General features: G+C 69.5%; 2 protein-coding genes across 4 annotated transcripts; one reads left to right on the forward strand and one right to left on the reverse strand.

The window, feature by feature from the left end:
* Window positions 1-1,940: 1,940 nt before the first annotated feature.
* On the forward strand, window positions 1,941-8,627 carry SORT1 (sortilin 1). 2 transcript variants are annotated; one of them, XM_068659864.1, is made up of 20 exons: window positions 1,941-2,142; window positions 2,888-2,947; window positions 3,118-3,191; window positions 3,314-3,416; window positions 3,540-3,704; window positions 3,778-3,851; window positions 3,983-4,032; window positions 4,157-4,284; window positions 4,412-4,556; window positions 4,907-5,062; window positions 5,186-5,292; window positions 5,628-5,730; window positions 5,801-5,969; window positions 6,127-6,317; window positions 6,405-6,594; window positions 6,709-6,825; window positions 6,921-7,029; window positions 7,115-7,221; window positions 7,417-7,540; window positions 7,618-8,627. In XM_068659864.1, the coding sequence occupies exons 1-20, from the start codon at window positions 1,969-1,971 to the stop codon at window positions 7,630-7,632; spliced, it is 2,361 nt and encodes a 786-aa protein (XP_068515965.1). In that variant the 5' UTR covers window positions 1,941-1,968; the 3' UTR covers window positions 7,633-8,627. The 2 variants fall into 2 exon arrangements, with proteins under 2 accessions (XP_068515965.1, XP_068515964.1); XM_068659863.1 differs by having other exon boundaries at window positions 1,942-2,142; window positions 4,154-4,284.
* On the reverse strand, window positions 8,398-18,730 carry LOC137843998 (copine-5-like). 2 transcript variants are annotated; one of them, XM_068659866.1, is made up of 21 exons: window positions 17,401-18,724; window positions 16,154-16,194; window positions 16,007-16,053; window positions 15,200-15,303; window positions 15,054-15,093; window positions 14,871-14,947; window positions 14,519-14,578; window positions 14,346-14,409; window positions 14,017-14,120; window positions 13,665-13,769; window positions 13,239-13,280; window positions 13,086-13,161; window positions 12,825-12,878; window positions 12,698-12,759; window positions 12,466-12,512; window positions 12,188-12,369; window positions 11,979-12,106; window positions 11,783-11,885; window positions 10,266-10,323; window positions 9,827-9,900; window positions 8,398-9,385 (listed from the first exon to the last, which is right to left on the reverse strand). In XM_068659866.1, exons 1-21 carry the CDS (start codon window positions 17,679-17,681, stop codon window positions 9,194-9,196), a joined length of 1,941 nt encoding a protein of 646 aa, XP_068515967.1. In that variant the 5' UTR covers window positions 17,682-18,724; the 3' UTR covers window positions 8,398-9,193. The 2 variants fall into 2 exon arrangements, with proteins under 2 accessions (XP_068515967.1, XP_068515966.1); XM_068659865.1 differs by having other exon boundaries at window positions 11,979-12,369; window positions 17,401-18,730.
* Between the last annotated feature and the right edge of the window lie 18 nt (window positions 18,731-18,748).

Raw genomic sequence — 18,748 nt, forward strand, 5'->3', positions numbered from 1 at the left:
GCCCTGTGCCTGGTACCCGGGGAGGGCAGCCCGGTCCTGTGGGGCTGCTCGCTCTGCCCTGCTCCACGAGGTCACAGCCTCATCCCGAACAAAACGGCGTTGTCTGCTGCGGGAGAAACAGCTGCTGCCGGGGGGAGTGCCCTGGCACGGGGCTGCTTCCAGCGCTACGTTGGGCTGAAAGCACTGGCTTTCTGCTCAGCTCAGCAGCGGGGACTCTGCGTGTCCCTGCTGCCCCACAAAGCCACACGCAGCCACCTGCTGCTGCCCATGGCCCAGCAGCCAGCCTCAGCCCATTGCGGAGGGGAAAAGGCCGGTCCTGCTCATTTTTTCCCTCTTTTGCTCCTGCCAAACAGACGCAGGAAGGGAAGCTCTGGAAGAGCAGTGCTGGGATAATGCCAGTGCTCAGAGCTGAGCCCCCTCCTTGTGGCACAGCAGCCAGCGGGATCAGTGGGATCGGCCCGGCCCTGCAGGCGGCAGAACAGATGTGGGGAGCTGTGGACTTCGTCCCGCAGGGCGCTTCCTGCAGCCGTGCCTGGCTCTGGCTCTGCCCACCGAGCCCCCGAGCTGCTGCCCCGGCCCCCAAAACGAGCCTGGGCAGTGGCAGGGGAACATCCCTCGTCCAGCTACTGTCCTATGTGATGTGCTCATAAAACTGCCCCGGGAGCGAAACCGGGGCTGGTACCGGCCCATGGGGGTGGAAGAAACCAACACCCCCCAGCCCCTCGTGTGAGCTCAGCCCCGCTGCCGCGCTGTCCCGCGCTGGACCCCACAGCACTCCTCCCAGGCTTGTTTGTGCCCTGGAAAACACAAAAAGCCGATTCTTCCTGCTGTGCTCCCTCGTGCCCTGCCCTTGTCACGCGGTGGTGGCGCACCGCAGAGGCTGCTCCGTGGCCATCCGGGCTCTGGGCCCCGCCGGGACGGGCGAGGGGCTGCAGCCACATCCCAGCCACGCACCCCCGGGGGTTTCCTCACAGCTTTCACCCGGCCACTTCTGGAAAAGCCGCTTTTCAGGGGGGGAAAAAATAAAAAACAAAAAACACAGAAGGCTGAGGCGGCAGGAAAACGGGCTCCAGCTCTGCACTGACAAAGGGCAAAGGGAGCACGAGGCCGGGCAGCTCCTGGGCCTGAGAGCGGGGAGCTGGGCCCACAACCTGGGGCCGTGCCCCAGAACACGGGGTTAGGCCCCAAAACCCGGGGTTCTGCCTCAGAACCTGGCGTTATTTCCCAACCCTGGGGTTTATTTCCCAAAACCTGGGGTTTTGCTCCAATCCCAGCCCTTGTGCTCCGAACTCGGGAGTTACGTCCCAGACCTGGGGCTCTGTCTCAAATCCTCGGGCTTTGCCCCAGCGCCCGGGGCAATGTCCCAAAACCCAGGGTTATGCCCCAAAAGTTGGGGTTCGGCCCCAAAACTCGGGTTTATGCCCCAAACCAGGGGGTTATGCCCCAAAACCTGCATTTGTGGCCCAAAGCCTAGAGATTTGCCCCAAAGCCCGGCGTTGTGCCCCCAAACCAGCACCGTGCCCCACCCCCGGCCCTTTTGCCCCAAACCCCGCGGTTCTGCCCCAAACCCGCCGCCCCCCCCACCTGCCGCCTCGGCCAATCAGAAAATCGCTCCACCGCCCCCCCAGGCTCCGCCAATCAGAGCGCTGTCGCTAGGTGGATTAGAGCCCGGGGTCAACGCAGAAGGGGGCGGGCCCGCCCTCATCGTGCTACGGCCGTTGGCCAGTGGCGGGAGGAGGCGGGCTCTGACTGACGCGGCGGGCGGCGAATCGCGAGGCGCCCGAGCGCCGTCCGGCGAGGGGGCGGGCCTCGGCGGAGAGCGACATCCGCACCGACCAATCCCCTCAGGGGGGCGCGGCGCGGGGGCGGGGCGCGGCGCGGCGCCGACCAATGGGGCCGGGCGGGGCGGGCTCGGGGGCGGGGCTTGGCGGCTGCGGGCGCGGGGCGGCGGCGGCGGCCGGAGTCGCCATGGGCCCGCGCGGGGCGGCGCTGGGGCTGGCGCTGGCGCTGGCGGCGGCGGCGGCGGCCGCGGGGCTGCGGCCGGGCCCCGGTGCCGGGCAGGCGGCGGCGGCGGCGGCGGGAGGCGAGGCCTGCGGAGGCCTCAGGGGCGTCCCGGCCGCGCTGGGCAACAACACGCACCCGGTGAGCGGGGGGGGGCGGCACCGGGACGGGACCGGGACGGGGACGGGGACGGGACGGGATGGACGGGCCGGGGGCGGGGCTGTGCTGCCCGTGGGGACACACGGACACACGGACACACGGACGGACCGAGCCCCCCGTCCCCACGGAGCAGGGCCCGGCGGTGCCCCCGACCCCGGTCACCCCCCAGGTCCCCGCCACCGCCCGCCGCAGGGTGCGCCCGTTCCGCCGGCCGGGCCGGTCGCTGATTGCCGCTAATTGCCGCTAATTGGCACCCGGCTGCGCTGGGACGGGGTGCGCAGGCGGTGCCGCCTGTCCCCGCTGTCCCCACCGCGGCCAAACCGCCCCCAAACGGCCACGGCCACGGGCAGGGGCAGGGGCAGGGGCGGGGGTCCCGGCTCAGCCACCCCCATCCCCCGGCCGGGCGCTGCCCCGTGCCCCGGCTCCGTTTCTTCCCCCTTTCCCCCCCCCGCCCCGCGGGGAGGGCACAGGGTGGCACCGGCTGGCGCGGGTGCGGCTTGGGCAATGGGGACAACGGCGGCGCTGGCCTCATTTCCTGCCCTTCCTGGGCAGGGCTTCCCCGCGCCGCTGGCACAGCCCCGCTGCCCGCGTCCCCAGCCCGACCCAGTGCCGGGGCTGGGGGCAGCCCAGTGGCACCGAGGCAGCCGCGGGTCCCTGTCCCCAGCCCTGTGCCACGGCCTCGGTCCCTGTGCCGACTTATGGTCACTTCTCCCTTCTCCCCCTGCAGTGCGTCTTCGACGACCTCAGCGGCTCCGTGTCCCTGTCCTGGGTGGGCGACAGCACGGGGGTAAGATGGGCCGAGAGCCCCGGGGGCCGCCCAAGGGGTCTGGGGGTGCTGGCACCCGTGGGCAGCCCCACCACCACGGGGGGCTGTGGGACCTGGTGCCAGGCCCCGTGTCCCGGGTGGGGGGCTGCGGGGGGTGTGAGTGCTGAGCCCTGCCCGCTGCTCCCTGCCAGGTCATCCTCGTCCTGACCACGTTCCAGGTGCCCTTGGTGATCATGAGCTTTGGCCAGTCCAAGCTCTACCGCAGGTGAGCCCCCCCCCCCAGCCCCTCCCCAGATATTTTGGGGTTGCCACACATGGTGGCACGGTGACCCCCCTGCCCGAGGGCTCCTGGCGGTGCTCACGGCGCAGCCGCGCTCCCCGTTGCAGCGAGGACTATGGGAAGACCTTCAAGGACATCACCCACCTCATCAACAACACCTTCATCCGCACCGAGTTCGGCATGGCCATCGGACCCGACAATTCGGGGAAGGTGAGCGGAGGGGGCGGCGAGGCGGGCCCCCCGGCAGCCCCGTGCCCTGGCTGCGGAGGCTCTCGGTGGCGTTCCTGGTGAGCGTCCCCGGGCCTGGGGCTGAGCCCCCCTTGTGCCCCCCAGGTCATCCTGACGGGCGACGTGTCCGGCGGCAGCCATGGTGGCCGCATCTTCCGCTCGTCCGACTTCGCCAAGAACTTCGTGCAGACGGAGCTGCCGTTCCACCCGCTGGTGCAGATCTCCTACCACCCGCACAACTCCGACTGCCTGCTGGCCCTCAGCACCGACGTAAGGACCGGAGCCCGCGCGGGGCTGCTGCTGGGTGCCGGGGCTGGTGCTGAGCTTCGGGCGTCTCTTGCAGAACGGCCTCTGGGTCTCCAAGGACTTTGGGGAGAAGTGGGAGCAGATCCACAAAGCCGTCTGCCTGGCCAAGTGGTGAGCGGCCGCTCGGCACCCCCCAGTGCCGGGAAACGCAGCGGCACCCCCGTGCGCTGTGACACCCCCGTGTGCTGTGACACCCCCGTGCGCTGCGTCCCGCCAGCGCTCTCATCCCCGTCTCTTCCCAGGGGCGCGGACAACACCATCTTCTTCACCACCTACCTGAACAACTCCTGCAGTGAGTACTGCCCGCTCCCAGCTGGGGTGCTGCGGGGACGCGGGGGCAGCCACGGGGATGGGTGACGGAGCCCCTGGGGGCCGCTGGACCCAGCAGCATTAACCCCCTGTCCCTTCTTAAGAAGCTGATCTTGGGTTACTGGAGCTGAAGAAAACCTCCGACTTCGGCAAAACCTTCAAGGTCATCGGCACCAAGATCTACTCCTTCGGGCTGGGCGGCCGCTTCCTTTTCGCCTCCGTCATGACAGAGAAGGTGGCTGTCCCATCCCCCCCCCGTCCTGGGGCACCAGTGGCCCGTGGGCACCAGTAGCTCCTCCGCGCCCCCTCTGTCCCTGCTGCCACGCGAGGGGAGCAGGGCTGAGGGTGCTTTGGCTCCACAGGGCACCACGAGGCGCATTCACGTCTCGCTGGACCAGGGCGAGACCTGGAGCATGGCGCAGCTGCCCTCGGTGGGCCACGAGCAGTTCTACTCCATCCTGGCCGCCAACGACGACCTGGTCTTCATGCACGTGGACGAGCCGGGCGGTGAGCGGGGACAGGGACGGGGACAGAGCTGGGACCATCTGTGGATGGCTGGGGACATCCCAGCAGCAGCAACGTGAACTAAAAGCCGGCTCCGCTCCGAAGTGTGGGGCTCTCCAGCTCTGCTGGCCGGCCTGGGCAGGGCTGTGCCTTTGAGGAAGGAATTTCTCATTAAGACGTTGCTAATTAGCAGGCAGCGGGTGCAAGAAATCTTGTTCCTCTTTGCGGTGTGCGGGGACTGTGGCCACGCTCTGGGGCACGGGAGTTACTCCTTGCCCTTGGTTCCTCTTCCTGCATGGAGCTGGGTCAGTGCGCGGGGAGCCCCTGTTACCTCTGCCCTGTTCCCTCCCCAGACACGGGTTACGGCACCATCTACACCTCCGACGACCGGGGCGTGGTGTACTCCAAATCCCTGGAGCGGCACCTCTACACCACCACCGGCGGGGAGACCGACTTCACCAACGTCACCTCGCTGCGGGGCATCTACATCACCAGCGTCCTCTCCGAAGGTGAGGATGTGGCAGTGACACCCCCCTGGGGTGGAGGCGCGGGGGACCTGGGGGCTGGCGGTGGCTCTGTGGGGACGTGCTCGGTGTCCCCCCAGCCCTGCCATCTCCCCCTGCTCCCACCAGACAACTCCATCCAGTCCGTGATCACTTTTGACCGCGGCGGGGAGTGGGTGCCGCTGAGGAAGCCGAAAAACACCACCTGCGACTCCACGGCGAGGAACAAGGAGGAGGTGGCTCTGTCCCTTGTCCCCAGCTAGGGGCTGGTGCCCACACGGTGCCCGGGCTCCGTGTCCGTCCCCTGTGGGTGGGCTTCGGCCATAAACCCCTGCTGTGAGCGGGGGCTCTGCCCTGGGCAGGGCTGGTGGCCACGCGCGGTGCTGGGGGGCTTGGGGGCACGAGGATGCGGGAGGGCAGGGACTGATCCTGCAGCCCCTGCCTGGGGGCTGGGGTTGCACCGTGGGGGGGTGCTGGGCATCCCCCAGCAGGCCGGAGGGGTCCCGGTGCTGCCCGAGGCGAAGGACCCGTCCTGGCAGCTCCTGGACGGGCTCGGTGCTTGCGCTTGCAGTGCAGCCTCCACATCCACGCGTCCTACAGCATCTCCCAGAAGCTGAACGTGCCCATGGTGCCGCTGTCCGAGCCCAACGCCGTCGGCATCATCATCGCCCACGGTACCCGGTGGGGACGGGGGTGGGCGGCTGAGGGTCCCCACACCCCGCTCACGCTGCCCCTGTCTGGCAGGGAGCGTGGGGGGGGCCATCTCCGTGATGAGCCCCGACGTCTACATCTCGGACGACGGGGGCTACACGTGGGCGCGGATGCTGGAGGGCCCCCACCACTACGCCATCCTCGACTCGGGCGGCCTCATCGTGGCCATCGAGCACACCAGCCAGCCCGTCAACGTCATCGAGTGAGTGCTGCGGGGGCGCGGGGGGGCTGGGGGAGCACCTCCAGGGCGGGCGGTGGCCCACGTTTGGGCACTGCTGCGAGTCCCGGTGCTGCGAGGTGGCGGTGGCTGCGGGTCACCCCGCGGTGGCTCCGGTCCCCAAGCGTCCCCTGCGTGCCAGGTTCTCCACGGACGAGGGGCAGTGCTGGTACAAGTACACCTTCTCCAAGGACCCCATTTTCTTCACCGGGCTGGCGTCCGAGCCCGGCGCCCGCTCCATGAACGTCAGCATCTGGGGCTTTCGGGGGAACTTCTTGTCCCGCAAGTGGGTCTCCTACACCATCGACTTCAGCCAGCTGCTCAGCCGGAGCTGTGAGTGCCGGGGGGACGGGGACACCCGCGGGCCCTGGGGTGGTGGCAGCGGTGCCACCCACGGGTGCTGAGCCCTGTTCGTGGCAGGCGAGGACAAGGACTACACCATCTGGCTGGCGCACTCCAGCGATCCCAGCGACCCCAGTGACGGCTGCATACTGGGCTACAAGGAGCAGTACCGGCGCCTGCGCAAGTCCTCGGTGTGCCAGAACGGCCGCGACTACGCCGTCACCACGCAGCCCTCCGTCTGCCCCTGCACCCTGCAGGATTTCCTCTGGTAGCCCCCGGCCCCGCGTCGCGCCCCCTCCCTGCCCCTCTGCGCCCCGGTGCCGCCCGCCTGGTGCCAGCGGTGGGGGGGGGGGCGCTGAGCTGTGCTCCCCCCTGCCCGCAGCGATTTCGGGTATTACCGCCCCGAGAACCAGTCCGTGTGCGTGGAGCAGCCGGAGCTGAAGGGCCACGACCTGGAGTTCTGCCTCTACGGCCGCCGCGAGCTGCTGCGGACCAGCGGGTACGGCCCCGGCCCCGGCCCCTTCCCCAACCCCGGAGCAGCCGCGAGGCGCAGGGGGGGTCCCCGGGGCTCATCCTGCGTCGCCCCCCCCCCAGGTACCGCAAGATCCCTGGGGACAAGTGCGCAGGGGGGGAGAGCCCCAGCCGGGAGGAGACGGACATGAAGAAGAAGTGCACCAGCACCCTGCTGAGCCCCAGCCAGCTGGTGGGTGACACGGACGTGGCTGCCCCCACCCATGGGTGCCACCGGCCTGGTGCCCCCCACCCAGCCCCGTCCTTGCCCCCCGCAGGCAGCGTCCCCCAGCTCCGTGCCCATCGTCCTGGCCGTGGTGGCCGTGCTGCTCGTCACCGCAGTCACCGGGGTGCTGCTCGTCAAGAAATACGTCTGTGGGGGCAGGTGAGCCCCCCCCCGGCCCGCGGGGCACCCTCGGGGACAGGGTCCCCACCTACAGGGGTGGTGGGGAGGTCCCCTTCATGCTCTGGGGCGCTTCTTGCTGCTGCTGCCCCCCACCCCGATGCCTGAGGGGGGTGTTCCCATCCCTGGGGGGGGCCACGCGCTGCCCCCAGCCCCCCCGTGCTGTGCCCCCCCCAGGTTCCTGGTCCATCGCTACTCCGTGCTGCGGCAGCACGCCGAGGCCAGCGGCGCAGAGGGGACAGAGGGGACGGACCCCAGCTCGCCCCCCCGCAAGGGAGGATACCACGACGACTCGGATGAGGTGAGTGCCCCCCCCCTCCCCCCAAAGACCCCCCTCCCATTGGGGGGTCCGTGGCTGACGCTGCCCTTCTCCCCCAGGACCTGCTGGAGTAGCGGCGGGGACGGGGATGGTGCCGAGCTGCCCCCCCCGGCGGGCAGGGCCTGGGGGGCTTCGCTGCTGGGGGGCACACGGGGGGGTTGAGTTAATGCTGCTTTAAGGTTTCTTTCTGGCTGGTGGGGAGTCTTTTGTTTTGTTTTGTTTTGTTTTATTTTTGTTTTGCTTTTGTGGTTTTGGTTTCTTGGCGCTTTTTTGGTTCTTTTTTTTTTTTTTTTCCTTTTCCCTCTCTTTTTCCATTGGCTTCTTCAAGGCCCCCCGACCCGGGGGTCCTCCACCTGCAGCCCCCCCAGCCCCCTCCCAGCCCCCCTTACAGCCAGCACCCCCTGGGGGTGTGCCCCCCCCCCGAGCAGCCCCCCCCAGCCGCTGTCGGGCCCCTCAGGCTGCGCCGTGCAGCAGTGCAGGAGGGCACGGGCAGGGAGCTGGGGGCCAGGGGCTGCCCCCCCCCTTCTCCAAAGCAATACCCCCGGGCTGCCCCCGCTGCCGGGGGGGGGGCACATCCCAGCCTGGCCCCCCCCCCCAGGCTGCCCTTGGCCGAGGGAAACGCAGCAATAATGAATTCAGGCTTGAAGCTCTTAACAAGGGGCCGAGGGGGGGCTCGGTCCTTGCTCCCCCCCCCCCCCAGCTTTTACCCCGCCAGGTTTTGGTCCCAGCACTGTCACAGTCTCCTTACACTGGAAATGCCCCCCCGGGGGTCCTGGGCCTCTCCGTGCCCCCCCCGGCCGGGGTGCAGGGTGGGGGGGCGCAGCCACGCCGCTTGCATGTGCTTCAGCAGCGCCGCGACGGGGGCAGCGTGTGCCCCCCCTGAGAAGCCATAGCCCCCCCCACCCTCCCCCAGCCCCTGGCCGCAGGGAGGGGTTGGGGGGGCGGGGGGGGGCGCGAGGCCTGTGTAGAGCCCTGTAAATAAACCTGGATGTGTAATAACTTTGTACTGGCATTTTTCTGTATATTTGCAATATTTGGGTTATTAGAAATAAAGCCAAAACGGACCGTGTGTGACCTGATCTCTGTTGGGGGGGGGGGGGGGGAGGCACGGGGGGGGGCACCTCTTGCTGGCAGGGGTGGGGGCTGCTGTCAGCGGATTAAAAAGACCAAAATTTATTGCAGTTTAAGGCAACGCACCACGACCCAGCGCACAGGCACACAACACGTCCATGCACGTAGAAAAATGATGGGGGGGGGAGATGTAGGGACCCCCCCGGCCCTCACTACAGGGACAAAGGGTGGGTGACCTGGGGTCGGGGGGGTGACACAGGTGGGCTCTGGGCATGGGGGGGGGACACGGGATGCCCCAAAGGCTCCCTGTGAGCAGGGGGGGGATCCTCCTTCCCCCCCCCCCAGGTACAAGGGGTCAGGGTCCTGGTAGGGGAGGAGGGGGTGCAGGATGTGGCCAATCCCCCCCCCCAAATCCAGTTCCTGTGGGGCAGGGAGGGGCTGGGGGTGCCTGGCAGTGATTTATCCCTCAGCTGAGGATGGGGGGGGCTCCGGCCACGTCCCCACGTCCCCACCCATCACCGGGCTGGAGTGGGGTCCTTGGGGACACAGCGGGGCCGGGAGCCGTCAGGGCTGGGGGGGGGCCGGCGGGGGGGCGGGGGGGTCGGGGCTGGGGGGCGCGGGCTGGGGCTTGATGCCGCGCGCCTTCATGTAGGAGATGAACTGGTCGGGGATCTCGGCCAGCACGTCCTTGGCCAGGCGCGCCATGCTCAGCACCTGGTTCCCCGTGCGGTCGATGTAGTCACGGAAAGGAACAAACTGGGGGGGGGGAGAAAGGGGGAGGGCATCGAGCACGGCCCCATGGCACCCCCCAGGCCCTGGAGCACCCCCATAGCCCAGTGCATCCCTACCTGCCCAGCCCAGCACCCCCGTGTGCCCCCATGTCCCGGGGCACTGCGGTGTCCCAGGGTGTCCCCCGCACGTCCCCATGTCCCAGTGTCCCCCCCCCCCCCCCCAGCTCCCCATCCTCTGCCTCGCCCTCATGCCCCAGCGCATCCCCAAATCCCACCCCACATCCTGCTGTGTCCCCCCCCAAGCCCAAGTGCCACCCCCATGTCCCACGGCACCCCTCCCATCCCCATGCACCCATCACCCCATAACCCCCCCCCCAGTACTGGGACCGGCCAGTGGCCCCCAGGAGAGCAGGGGCCGGTGGGGGACGCTGGGGGGGGGGGGTCGCGCTGTGCCGTGCCGGGCTACCTGCACGATGTCGCGCTCGGCCACCTTCCCGCGGGAGGAGATGCGGATGTCGTCCCCGTCCAGCTCCACCATGGCTGCAGGGGACACACGGGGGGGGGGTGGGGGGGTGAGCAGCACCGGACCCCCCCCACCCCCCCACCCCAGCGGCACTGGGGCAATTGCCTGCTGACACCGCACACAGGCAGGGCCGGTTCGTCAGCATCATCTCCTCGGAGAGCTTTAATTGAGCTTTTTGGCATGCCCCCCCCTCCACCCCCCCCCCCCGAGGGAGGCGAACCCAGCCATAACGAGCGCCGCAGCTCATAATCACTGGCTGTGGGCTGCGGCGCGCCACGCTGAGCTGGAGAAAATTAAACTCGGATTTCCCCGGTGGCCAGAGGCAGCTGCAGCCCCCCCCCCGTTCACCACCCCCCCCGCAGGCCCCGCAGCACAGCCTTACCATCAAACTCGGCCTGTCCGACCCCCACGATGATGATGGACATCGGGAGCTTGGCAGCCTGCCGGGCCCGGAGTGTGGGGGGGGAAAGGCACAAGATTTATTGCGTGCTGCTGCGCCCCCCCCCATGTCACCAGCAGCACCCCGCGGTCCCCAGGGTGCCGGGTGTTTGCCCGCAGTGACCGTGTGGGTGGCAGCAGGCGGTGGCGTGTGACACCCGTGGGGCCCCCACATCGCTCCCCATCATGTGTCTGTCCCCCCCCCCAGGCACCGAGTGCTGCTGCTGCTCGGCGTGGGAGCACGGCAGCTCGCGGCGCTTTGTGTGCCCGCTGCTCCCGGCACTGCCAACACCTGCGCCCGGTGCCACCACCGGCATCCCGCACCCGGCACCACGCATCCTGCCCCGGTGCTGCGCTGTGGGTGCCGTGTGGGTGCCGTGTGGGTGCCGTGTGGGTGCCGTGCCGTGCACCCCGTGTGGGTGCCGTGCTGTGCAGCCTGCCCCGGGTCTGCGATGTGCATCCCGTGTGGGTGCCGTGCTGTGCCTCCCGCGTGGTTGCAGTGACGTGCAGCCCGCGTGGGTGCCGTTCTGTGCATCCCGCGGGGGAGCTGTTCTGTGCAGCCCCTGTGGGTGCTGTGACGCGCATCCCGCGGGGGTGCCGCGCTCTGCATCCCACCTCGGAGGCACGGAGCGCATCCAGTGCTTGCCCCTGCGCCCTGCATCCTGCCTCGGGCCCCGTGCACATCCCTGCACTGCCCCCCCCCCCCAACCAATACACCACAGACAGGAGCCCCTCATCCTCCCAGGACCCCCAGCCTCCAGCCCCAAACTCAGCACAACCACGGCAGCCGGAGCCCTGTGAGCCCCCTGTGCCTGCTGCCAGCCCAGTGCCACGTCCCCCAGCCTGGCCGGCACGGTGCTGGCAGCTGGAGGGCAGGGGCCAAGGGCCCACAACACGCCCCGGTGCAGGTGACGGCACTGAGCTGCCCCCACCACCCCCGCACTGCGGCTCTGCCACGAAATATTAAAAAGCAGCAAGCAAGAAGCACAAAAGCTTCTCGCCCTCCTGCTCTGGCCAGCAGCCGAATTGCTGGGAAGCGTGGACCCAATCCTCCTGCCTGATGCATGGGGGGGGGCAGAGGACAGAAAAAGTTCATTTATTAGGTTATTGCACGTTCCCCCCCTGCCCCTTCTTGTGCACCAGCATCCTGCCCCCCCGAACCCCCAGCATCTGCCTGGTTGGAGCACCCCAGCTCAGAGCACCCCCTGTGCCCGGACAATGACTGCACCCCAACACCCCGGGGTGTCCCCTGGGGGGAGCGCACCCTGGTGCCTTGGGACTCCCCGTGTCCCCTGTAGGTCATTGCACCTTGCAGCAAGCCCGAGCACCCAGCCTCATGCTGCACCCTAATGCTTTGGGGCACCCCCATGCACCCAGCCACACACTGCTCCCCGGCGTTTTGGGGCACCCCGTGCACCCAGCCGAGCACTGCACCCCCCAGCCCCGCGGCGCAGCACTCACGTTGACGATGGCCTCCTTGGTCTGCGCCATGTCCGAGATGACGCCGTCGGTGATGATGAGGAGCACGAAGTACTGGGAGCCATCGGGCACCGCCGCGGCTGAGCTGCGGGACAGCCGGTGAGCACGGGGTACGGGGGGCCGGGCACAACCCCCGTCACCGGGGGGGGACTCAAGGCAGCAACGTCCCCCTCCTTACCGGGCCACGTGGTTGACCACGGGGGCGAAGTTGGTGGGGCCGTAGAGCTGGACGCTGCGCAGGCTCCGGTGATAGGCCTCCAGGATGCCCTCGATGCCGCTGCACGAGGGGTTGGCCGCGTCGCCGTTCTGCGGGCATGGCGTGGGGTGACGGGGCTGCCGCCGCCTCCCCCCCCCACCCCCCCGGGGCACCCCGGGGCTCAGCCTCACCAGCGGGAACTCGTGGGACACGCGCCCGTCCGGAGGGATCTTGGCGCCGAAGCCGAGCGCCGGGAACATCTTGTCACTGTCGTAGTCCTGGATGATCTCGCCCACGGCCTTGAGCGCCATGGTGTAGGCGTTGAGCTGGTAGGGGCTCAGGTAGTGCAGCGAGGTGGACTGCGAGGGGTTGCCTGCGCCGGGGGGGGATCAGCCCCTGTCCTGTGCCCCCCCGGCCCAAACGTGGCACCGTAACGAGCCCCCGGGCTGTAGCCAGCGGCTCCGCTCACCGTTGGACGCGGTGAAGTCGATGGCCACTGTGAAGTTGATTTGGGTCCTGGGGAGGGGAAAGCGGCTCTGAGGGGCTGGGGGGGGGCCCAAGGACCGGCTGTGCCCCCACCCCATTCAGAGCACCCTCTCTCAGCACCGAGGTTTCAGAGGGACCCGAGGGACCCGCTCTGGGCACCCCACAGGGTTCTGGGGATGCTGAGCCCATTTCATGGGGGGGTTGCTGAGGCTCACCCGCCCCTGATGTAGTCCAGGAAGGTGTGGTCGGACTCCACGGCGAAGGACAGCAGCGTCACCTGCCAGGGACAGCGGGCTGAGCAGGACGGTGGCAGCACCCCGCGCCCCCCCGCCCGGCCCTCACCGTCCCCGAGTTGAGGTACTTCTTCTTCTTCATCTTCTTCCGCGGGTTCACCACCTGGGAGAGGGGAGGCCGGGGGGGCACTGGGGGGGGGCTGGGGGGGCCGGCCCCAAATCGACCAGGAGCCGCGGCACCAGGGTGCAGCGGGGGCTCCCCAGGGCTGTGCCACCCGGGGGTGCAGCACGGGGACTGCAGCACCCATGGGTGCAGTGGGGGCACCCCGGTGCCACAGCACCCGTCCCCGTGCCCCGTCCCCCTCCTCACCTCGTAGACGTTGAACTGGCTCTGCCCCCGCGCCAGCTCCCGGTAGCTGGTGGTGAACTCGCCGATGAAGTCGTGGCTGCGGGGCGGGGGGGGCACCGTCACCCGGGGCACGGGGATGTGGTGGGTGGTCCTGGGGCCCCCCCCCCGGCTCACCTGCCATCACGGTCCCAGTCGTACACCTCCACCTTGATGGCCCTGCAAGGAGCGGGGGGGTCGCGGGTGGCAGCTGCAGACTGGCCCCGCGCTCGCCCTGCCCCGTGCCGGGGGTGTCAGCGGGCACAGCAGGGGCACCCCCAGCGCCCGCTCCCGGTGAGTTTGTTTTGACGCCTCCGTGGGCCTTTTCTCCTTCCTCCTCCTCCTCCTCCTCCTCCTCGGCCATTTTCGGTGGGATATTTTTATCCGCCGTTGCCACAGCAACGTCCGACACGGGGCCAAGCCGGCGGCGGCAGCGCGACGCCGAGCCACCGCTCACCGGGAGCCGGCACCGGGGCTGAGCTCAGACGGGGAGCCCGAGGCGGGAGGAGGGGGGGGGGGGCAGGCGCAGGGCGGCCCCGTGGTGCCGCGGCCCCCGGTGCTCACCGGTCGTAGTCGCCGTTGCAGAGGGCGCGCACGGGGATGGCGAAGGCCGGCCAGACCGGGTTCAGCGTGTTCCTCACCACCTCGGTCTTGTGGCAGATGGTGAAGCTGCGGGGACGGGGGGGGGGACGGGGGGACACAGGATGGTCACCCCCCCAGTGGCTGACCCCCCACCCAGCACCCAGGGGTGGCTCTTGGAGACCCCCTCCCAGCGCCACCCCCTCCCCACTGGGACGCACGGGGGGTCCTGTGCCAGCCTCGGGGCTGTGACCCCCCCCAGGTGGCAGCAGGGCCACGTCCTGTTGTGTGTCCCCCCCCGTCCCCCCCCCAATGGCCGCGTTTTGGGGCTGCTCACGTCCCGTCCTCATTGCTCCGGTAGAAGACCATGAAGGGGTCGGACTTGCCGAAGAAATCCTTCTTGTCCAGCTTGTTGGCGCAGAACTGCAGCGTGGCCACGTCCTGGGGCGAGGGGGTGTCACCACCACGGAGCCCCCCCAAGGACCTCAGGGTCCCGACGGGAGCAGCCAGGGTGGGGGGGGGGGGGCTCCGGCCCCCATCTTCACCCCGCAGCAGAGCGGAGGAAGGCCCCAGGCATGGACGTGGGGCTCTTCCCCCCCCCACTCACCCAAGTGGCACAAGAGGGGGGTCCCCAAACTGCCCCCCCCCACCCCCGGGGCCGCTCACCCTGCAGTTGCCCAGCTCCTCGGCGAGGAGGATGATGGTGCCGCACTTCTTCCCGGGGATGCCCCTGTGGGACCGGTGGTGAGGGGGGCACACGGTGACACGGGTGTCCCTGATGAGGGGGGGCGCAGTGACCCGTGTGTCTGGGGAGCCGGGGGGGGCACCCCAATGCTCACCCGTTGGAGAGGGCCGGAGCCGGCTTCTTGCCGCGGGATTGTGCTGTGACCGTCCCCATCCTGCGGGGACACGCAGCGGGGTGACGGGGGGGGGGGGACAGCCCCCAGCCAGACCCCATGGGGAAACTGAGGCAGGGCTGGGAGCAGGGGGGGGGGACACTCATCCTGGGGGGGAGCAGCCCGGAGCCGCGCTATCTGCACCGGGCTCTGCTCTCCATCCCAGACACCGCCGGGGCGCAAGATAAGGACCCGGGCGCCACCACCGTCACTGTCACCCGCGGGACGCCGGGCACCCAGCCCGCACCAACCCCCCCCACACAAACCCCCCCCCGCACCCCCCAGCCCTGCTCACGTCAGCGGCTTCTCCAGGCGGCTGCCGGCCGAACCCACGATCTCACCGAGGGTGCAGAAGGCCTGGCCCAGGAAGTCCTGAGGGCGTGTGGGGTCAGCGCGGCGTCCCCAGCACTGTCCCCATCCCATCCCATTGTCCCTGTCCCCATTCCCTGCAGCCTCACGGGGCTGGTACCACACTCACGTGCTTGGACAGGTCGGGGCTTTTGGAGTCCACATCGTACCTGTGGGATGGACGGAGCGTGGCAGGGGGACGGGGTGGGATGGGGACAGGGCCGGGGCCGGGGCCGGGGCTGTGTGGCAGCACGGCACGGTGCCGGGGGCACTCACAGGTCGAAGCGCAGGTTCTGCTTCTCCTCGAAGAAGTAGTCGAGCACGAACTTGCGCACGAAGTCGGGGTTCAGGGAGTTGTCGATGACCTCGGTGCGGCCGAACTGGGGGCAGCGCCGGGGGCGTGGGGCCGGGGGGGCCGGGGGGGGGCCCAGGTGCCCCTTTGTGCGGCAGCGCGGGGCTGCGCCGCCCGGCCCGCCCGCTCATTACGGCCCGGAGCCCCTCAATTAACCAGGCGCTAATTACAGGGCAGGCGGCGGGGCGGGAGCAGGGGCTGTGGAGCTCCCCCCCCCGGGGCTGGCAGCGCTGCCTGGCCACCTGCCTGGCACCCCAATGTCCTGATTGGCTGCCTGCCGGCACCCCAACATCCTGATTGGCTGCCTGCCCAGCGCCCCAACATGCTGATTGACCAGTGAGCTGACACCCCGACATGCAGATTGGTTGTTTGGGTAGCCCCCCAGCATGCTGATTGGCTGGCACCCCGACATGCTGATTGGTTGGTTCAGAAGCACCCCAACATGCTGATTGGTTGGTTCAGCAACACCCCAACATGCTGATTGGCTGGCACCCCAACATGTTGATTGGCCAGCTGTGCAGCACCCCGACATGCCGATTGGTTGGTTCAGCAGCACCCCAACATGCTGATTAGCCAGTTCGGCAGCACCCCGACATGCTGATTGGCCAACTGGGCAGCACCCCAACATGCTGATTGGTTGGTTTGGCAGCACCCCAACATGCTGATTGGTTGGTTCAGCAGCACCCCGACATGCTGATTGGCTGCCCAGCGGGGCAGGGCCGGGCTCTCACCTCCCGCCACTGCTTGGTGTCCAGGCCCTGGGTGTAGAGGACGCAGACTGGGGGCAGAGGCGGCCGCGCTCAGCAAGGCCCCGGCCCCACAGGACCCCCCGGGAACCCCCCGGGATCCCCCAGGACCCCGGCCCCAGCCCCACTCACGCGGGTCAGACTTGGAGAAGGTGTCCTTGTCCAGGAGCTGCCTGCGGGGAGAGGCCGGGCCGCTGGGGAACTGCGGCACGGGGGGGCTGGGGGTGTCCGTGTGTCGGGGTGAACCCCCCCGTGCCGGGGCGCGCACCCCCGAGCTGCAGCACGGAGCAGCGGCCCGGGGAGTTGCTCCAGTCCCCGATGGAGTGGGAGGAAAATAGGTCGGAGCGGCCGCGGGCAGCATGGCTGGGGGGGGGGGCACCCAGCACCGCACCAGGAACCCCCCCCCAGGGCACCCCGACCCTGAGCCCCCAGCCTTCATGAAGGGGTTCGGGGGTCCCCAGGGGGTCCCAAACGCAGCGGGGCTCAGCCCTCGCTCAGGGCTGGGGGCTGGGGGGGATCTGAGGTGGGGAGGGGGGGGGTGAGGCCCCCCCCGGGCAGCGAGCACAGTGCCAGCGCGGGGGGGCCCGGGTGTCCCAGGGCGCAAGGAGATGGGTGACAGGTGGCAGCGAGCCCCAGCGGGCACCGGGCACGGGGGGGACACGGGGGGGGGCTGTGCGGGGAGCCCCCCCCAGAGGGGGGCAGGATGGAGAGGAGGAGGCTCAGGGGGACGGGGTGGAACGGCCCCCCCCTGCACACCCCCAGAGCCCCCAGTTCCTGCCCCTCCAGTTCTCCCAGTGCCCTGCACCCCTTTGCCTCCTAGTGCCTCCCAGTGCCTCCCAGTGCCCCCCCCCCCCCGTCTCCCAATAACACCCCCGTGCCTCCCAGTGCCTCTCGCCGTGCCCAGTGCTTCCCAGCACCATCTGCTCTCCCAGTGCCCCCCAGTGCTTCCCAGTGCTCCCCAGTGCCTCGTGCTTCCCAGCCATCTCTGCTCTCCCAGTGCCCCCCAGTACCCCCCAGTAACTCCCCTGTGCCTCCCCTGCGCTTCCCAGCGCCATCTGCTCTCCCAGTGCTCCCAGTGCCTCCCAGTACCCCCACAACCACCGGGTTCCCCCAGCACTGTACACCCGCTGTGCTCCCCCCGGCTCCCCAGTGCCTCCCAGTACTCCCAGTGCCCCCCTCCCGCATCCTCCCCGGCTCTCCCATTCCCCCCCCTCGCCCCCAGGTCCCCCCGGTCCCGTTCACCCCCTGACCCCCCCGCTCCCCAGTGCCTCCCAGTACCTCCCAGTGCCTCCCAGTGCCTCCCAGCACATCCCAGCGCCGCACAGCACCAACCGCCTCCCGCTCCCCCCGGTGCCCCGCGCCCGGTGCCGCTCCCCCACCTGCAGGACACGGTGAGCTCCACCTTGGTGGCCGGGACGGTGCCGGTGCCGGTGCCCGGTTCCAGCGCTCCCAGGCCCGCCATGCCCCGGCTCCGCCCCGCCCGGGGCCGCCGCCGCCGCCGCGCTGCTCCCGGGGCTGCCCCGGTGCGGCTCGGGGCTCCCGGTACCGCGCGCTGCCGCAGCGCCGCCGCCCCCGGGGCTGCCCCCGGAGCCTCCTGCGAGACCGCCCCGGTACGGCCCCGGTACGGCCCCCGGTACGGCCCCCGCGCCGCCCCCGGCATCGCGCGGGGCTCCCGGTGCCCCCCCCCCGCTGTGCTCCCAGTATGGCCCAGTGCTCCCAGTGCCGCTCTGCTGCGCCCCCGGTACCCCCCAGTGCCACCCCACTGTGCCCCCAGTGCCTCTCAGTGGTGCCCCACTGTGCTTCCAGTGTCTCCCAGTGCTTCCAGTACCGCTCTGCTGCACCCCCAGTATCTCCCAGTAACGCCCCACTGTGTCCCCAGTGCATTCCATTGCTCGCAGTGGTACTCCGCTGTGCCCCCAGTATCCCTCAGTGCTCCCAGTCCCACAATCCTGCATCCCCAGTATGGCCCAGTGCTCCTAGTGCTGCTCTGCTGCACCCCCAGTATCTCTCAGTGCAACCCCACTGTGCACCCAGTATGGCCCAGTGCTGCATGTGGTACCCTGCTGTGCCCCCAGTATCTCCCAGTGCTCCCAGGGATCAGTCCTGCTGTGTCCCCAGTACAGCCCAGTGCTCCCAGTGCCACAGTGCCATGCACACAGAACCTCCCAGTGCTGCCTCATTGTGTCCCCACTATCTCCCAGTGCCACTCTACTGCATCCCCAGTATGGCCCAGTGCTGCTCCCAGTGCCCCCCAGTCCCACCACCTGCAGGCCCGATGTCCCCTGGTGTCCCCATGTCCCCAGTGTCCCCCCATGCCCTGCTGCCTCCCAGTGCCTCCCAGTGTGCCCAGTTCCCCTGTGCTCCAGTGCCCTGCGGTGCTCAGAGTGTCCCCCCAGTCCCCATGGTGGCGGTGTACTGGGCGCACCGGTCAGCTGTACTGGACCCATGGGTGACATCTCTGTGTCCCCACGCGTGACATCCCCGTGTCCTTATGGGTGACATCTCTGTGTCCCCACGTGTGACACCTCCATGCCCCATGGGTGACACCGGTGTGTCCCTGTGGGTGACACCTCCACCCGCATGGGTGACATCTCCGCACCCACAGGTGGCACCTCCATACCCTGTGGGTGACGCCCCTGTCATCAGTGTCCCCCCATGTGTGACACCTCCATGTCCTGCAGGTGACACCCCCCCAGATGACATCAGTGTCCCCCCACATGTGACTCC

This window comes from Anas acuta, chromosome 24, assembly GCF_963932015.1.
Source record: "Anas acuta chromosome 24, bAnaAcu1.1, whole genome shotgun sequence".
Classification (NCBI taxonomy): domain Eukaryota; kingdom Metazoa; phylum Chordata; class Aves; order Anseriformes; family Anatidae; genus Anas; species Anas acuta.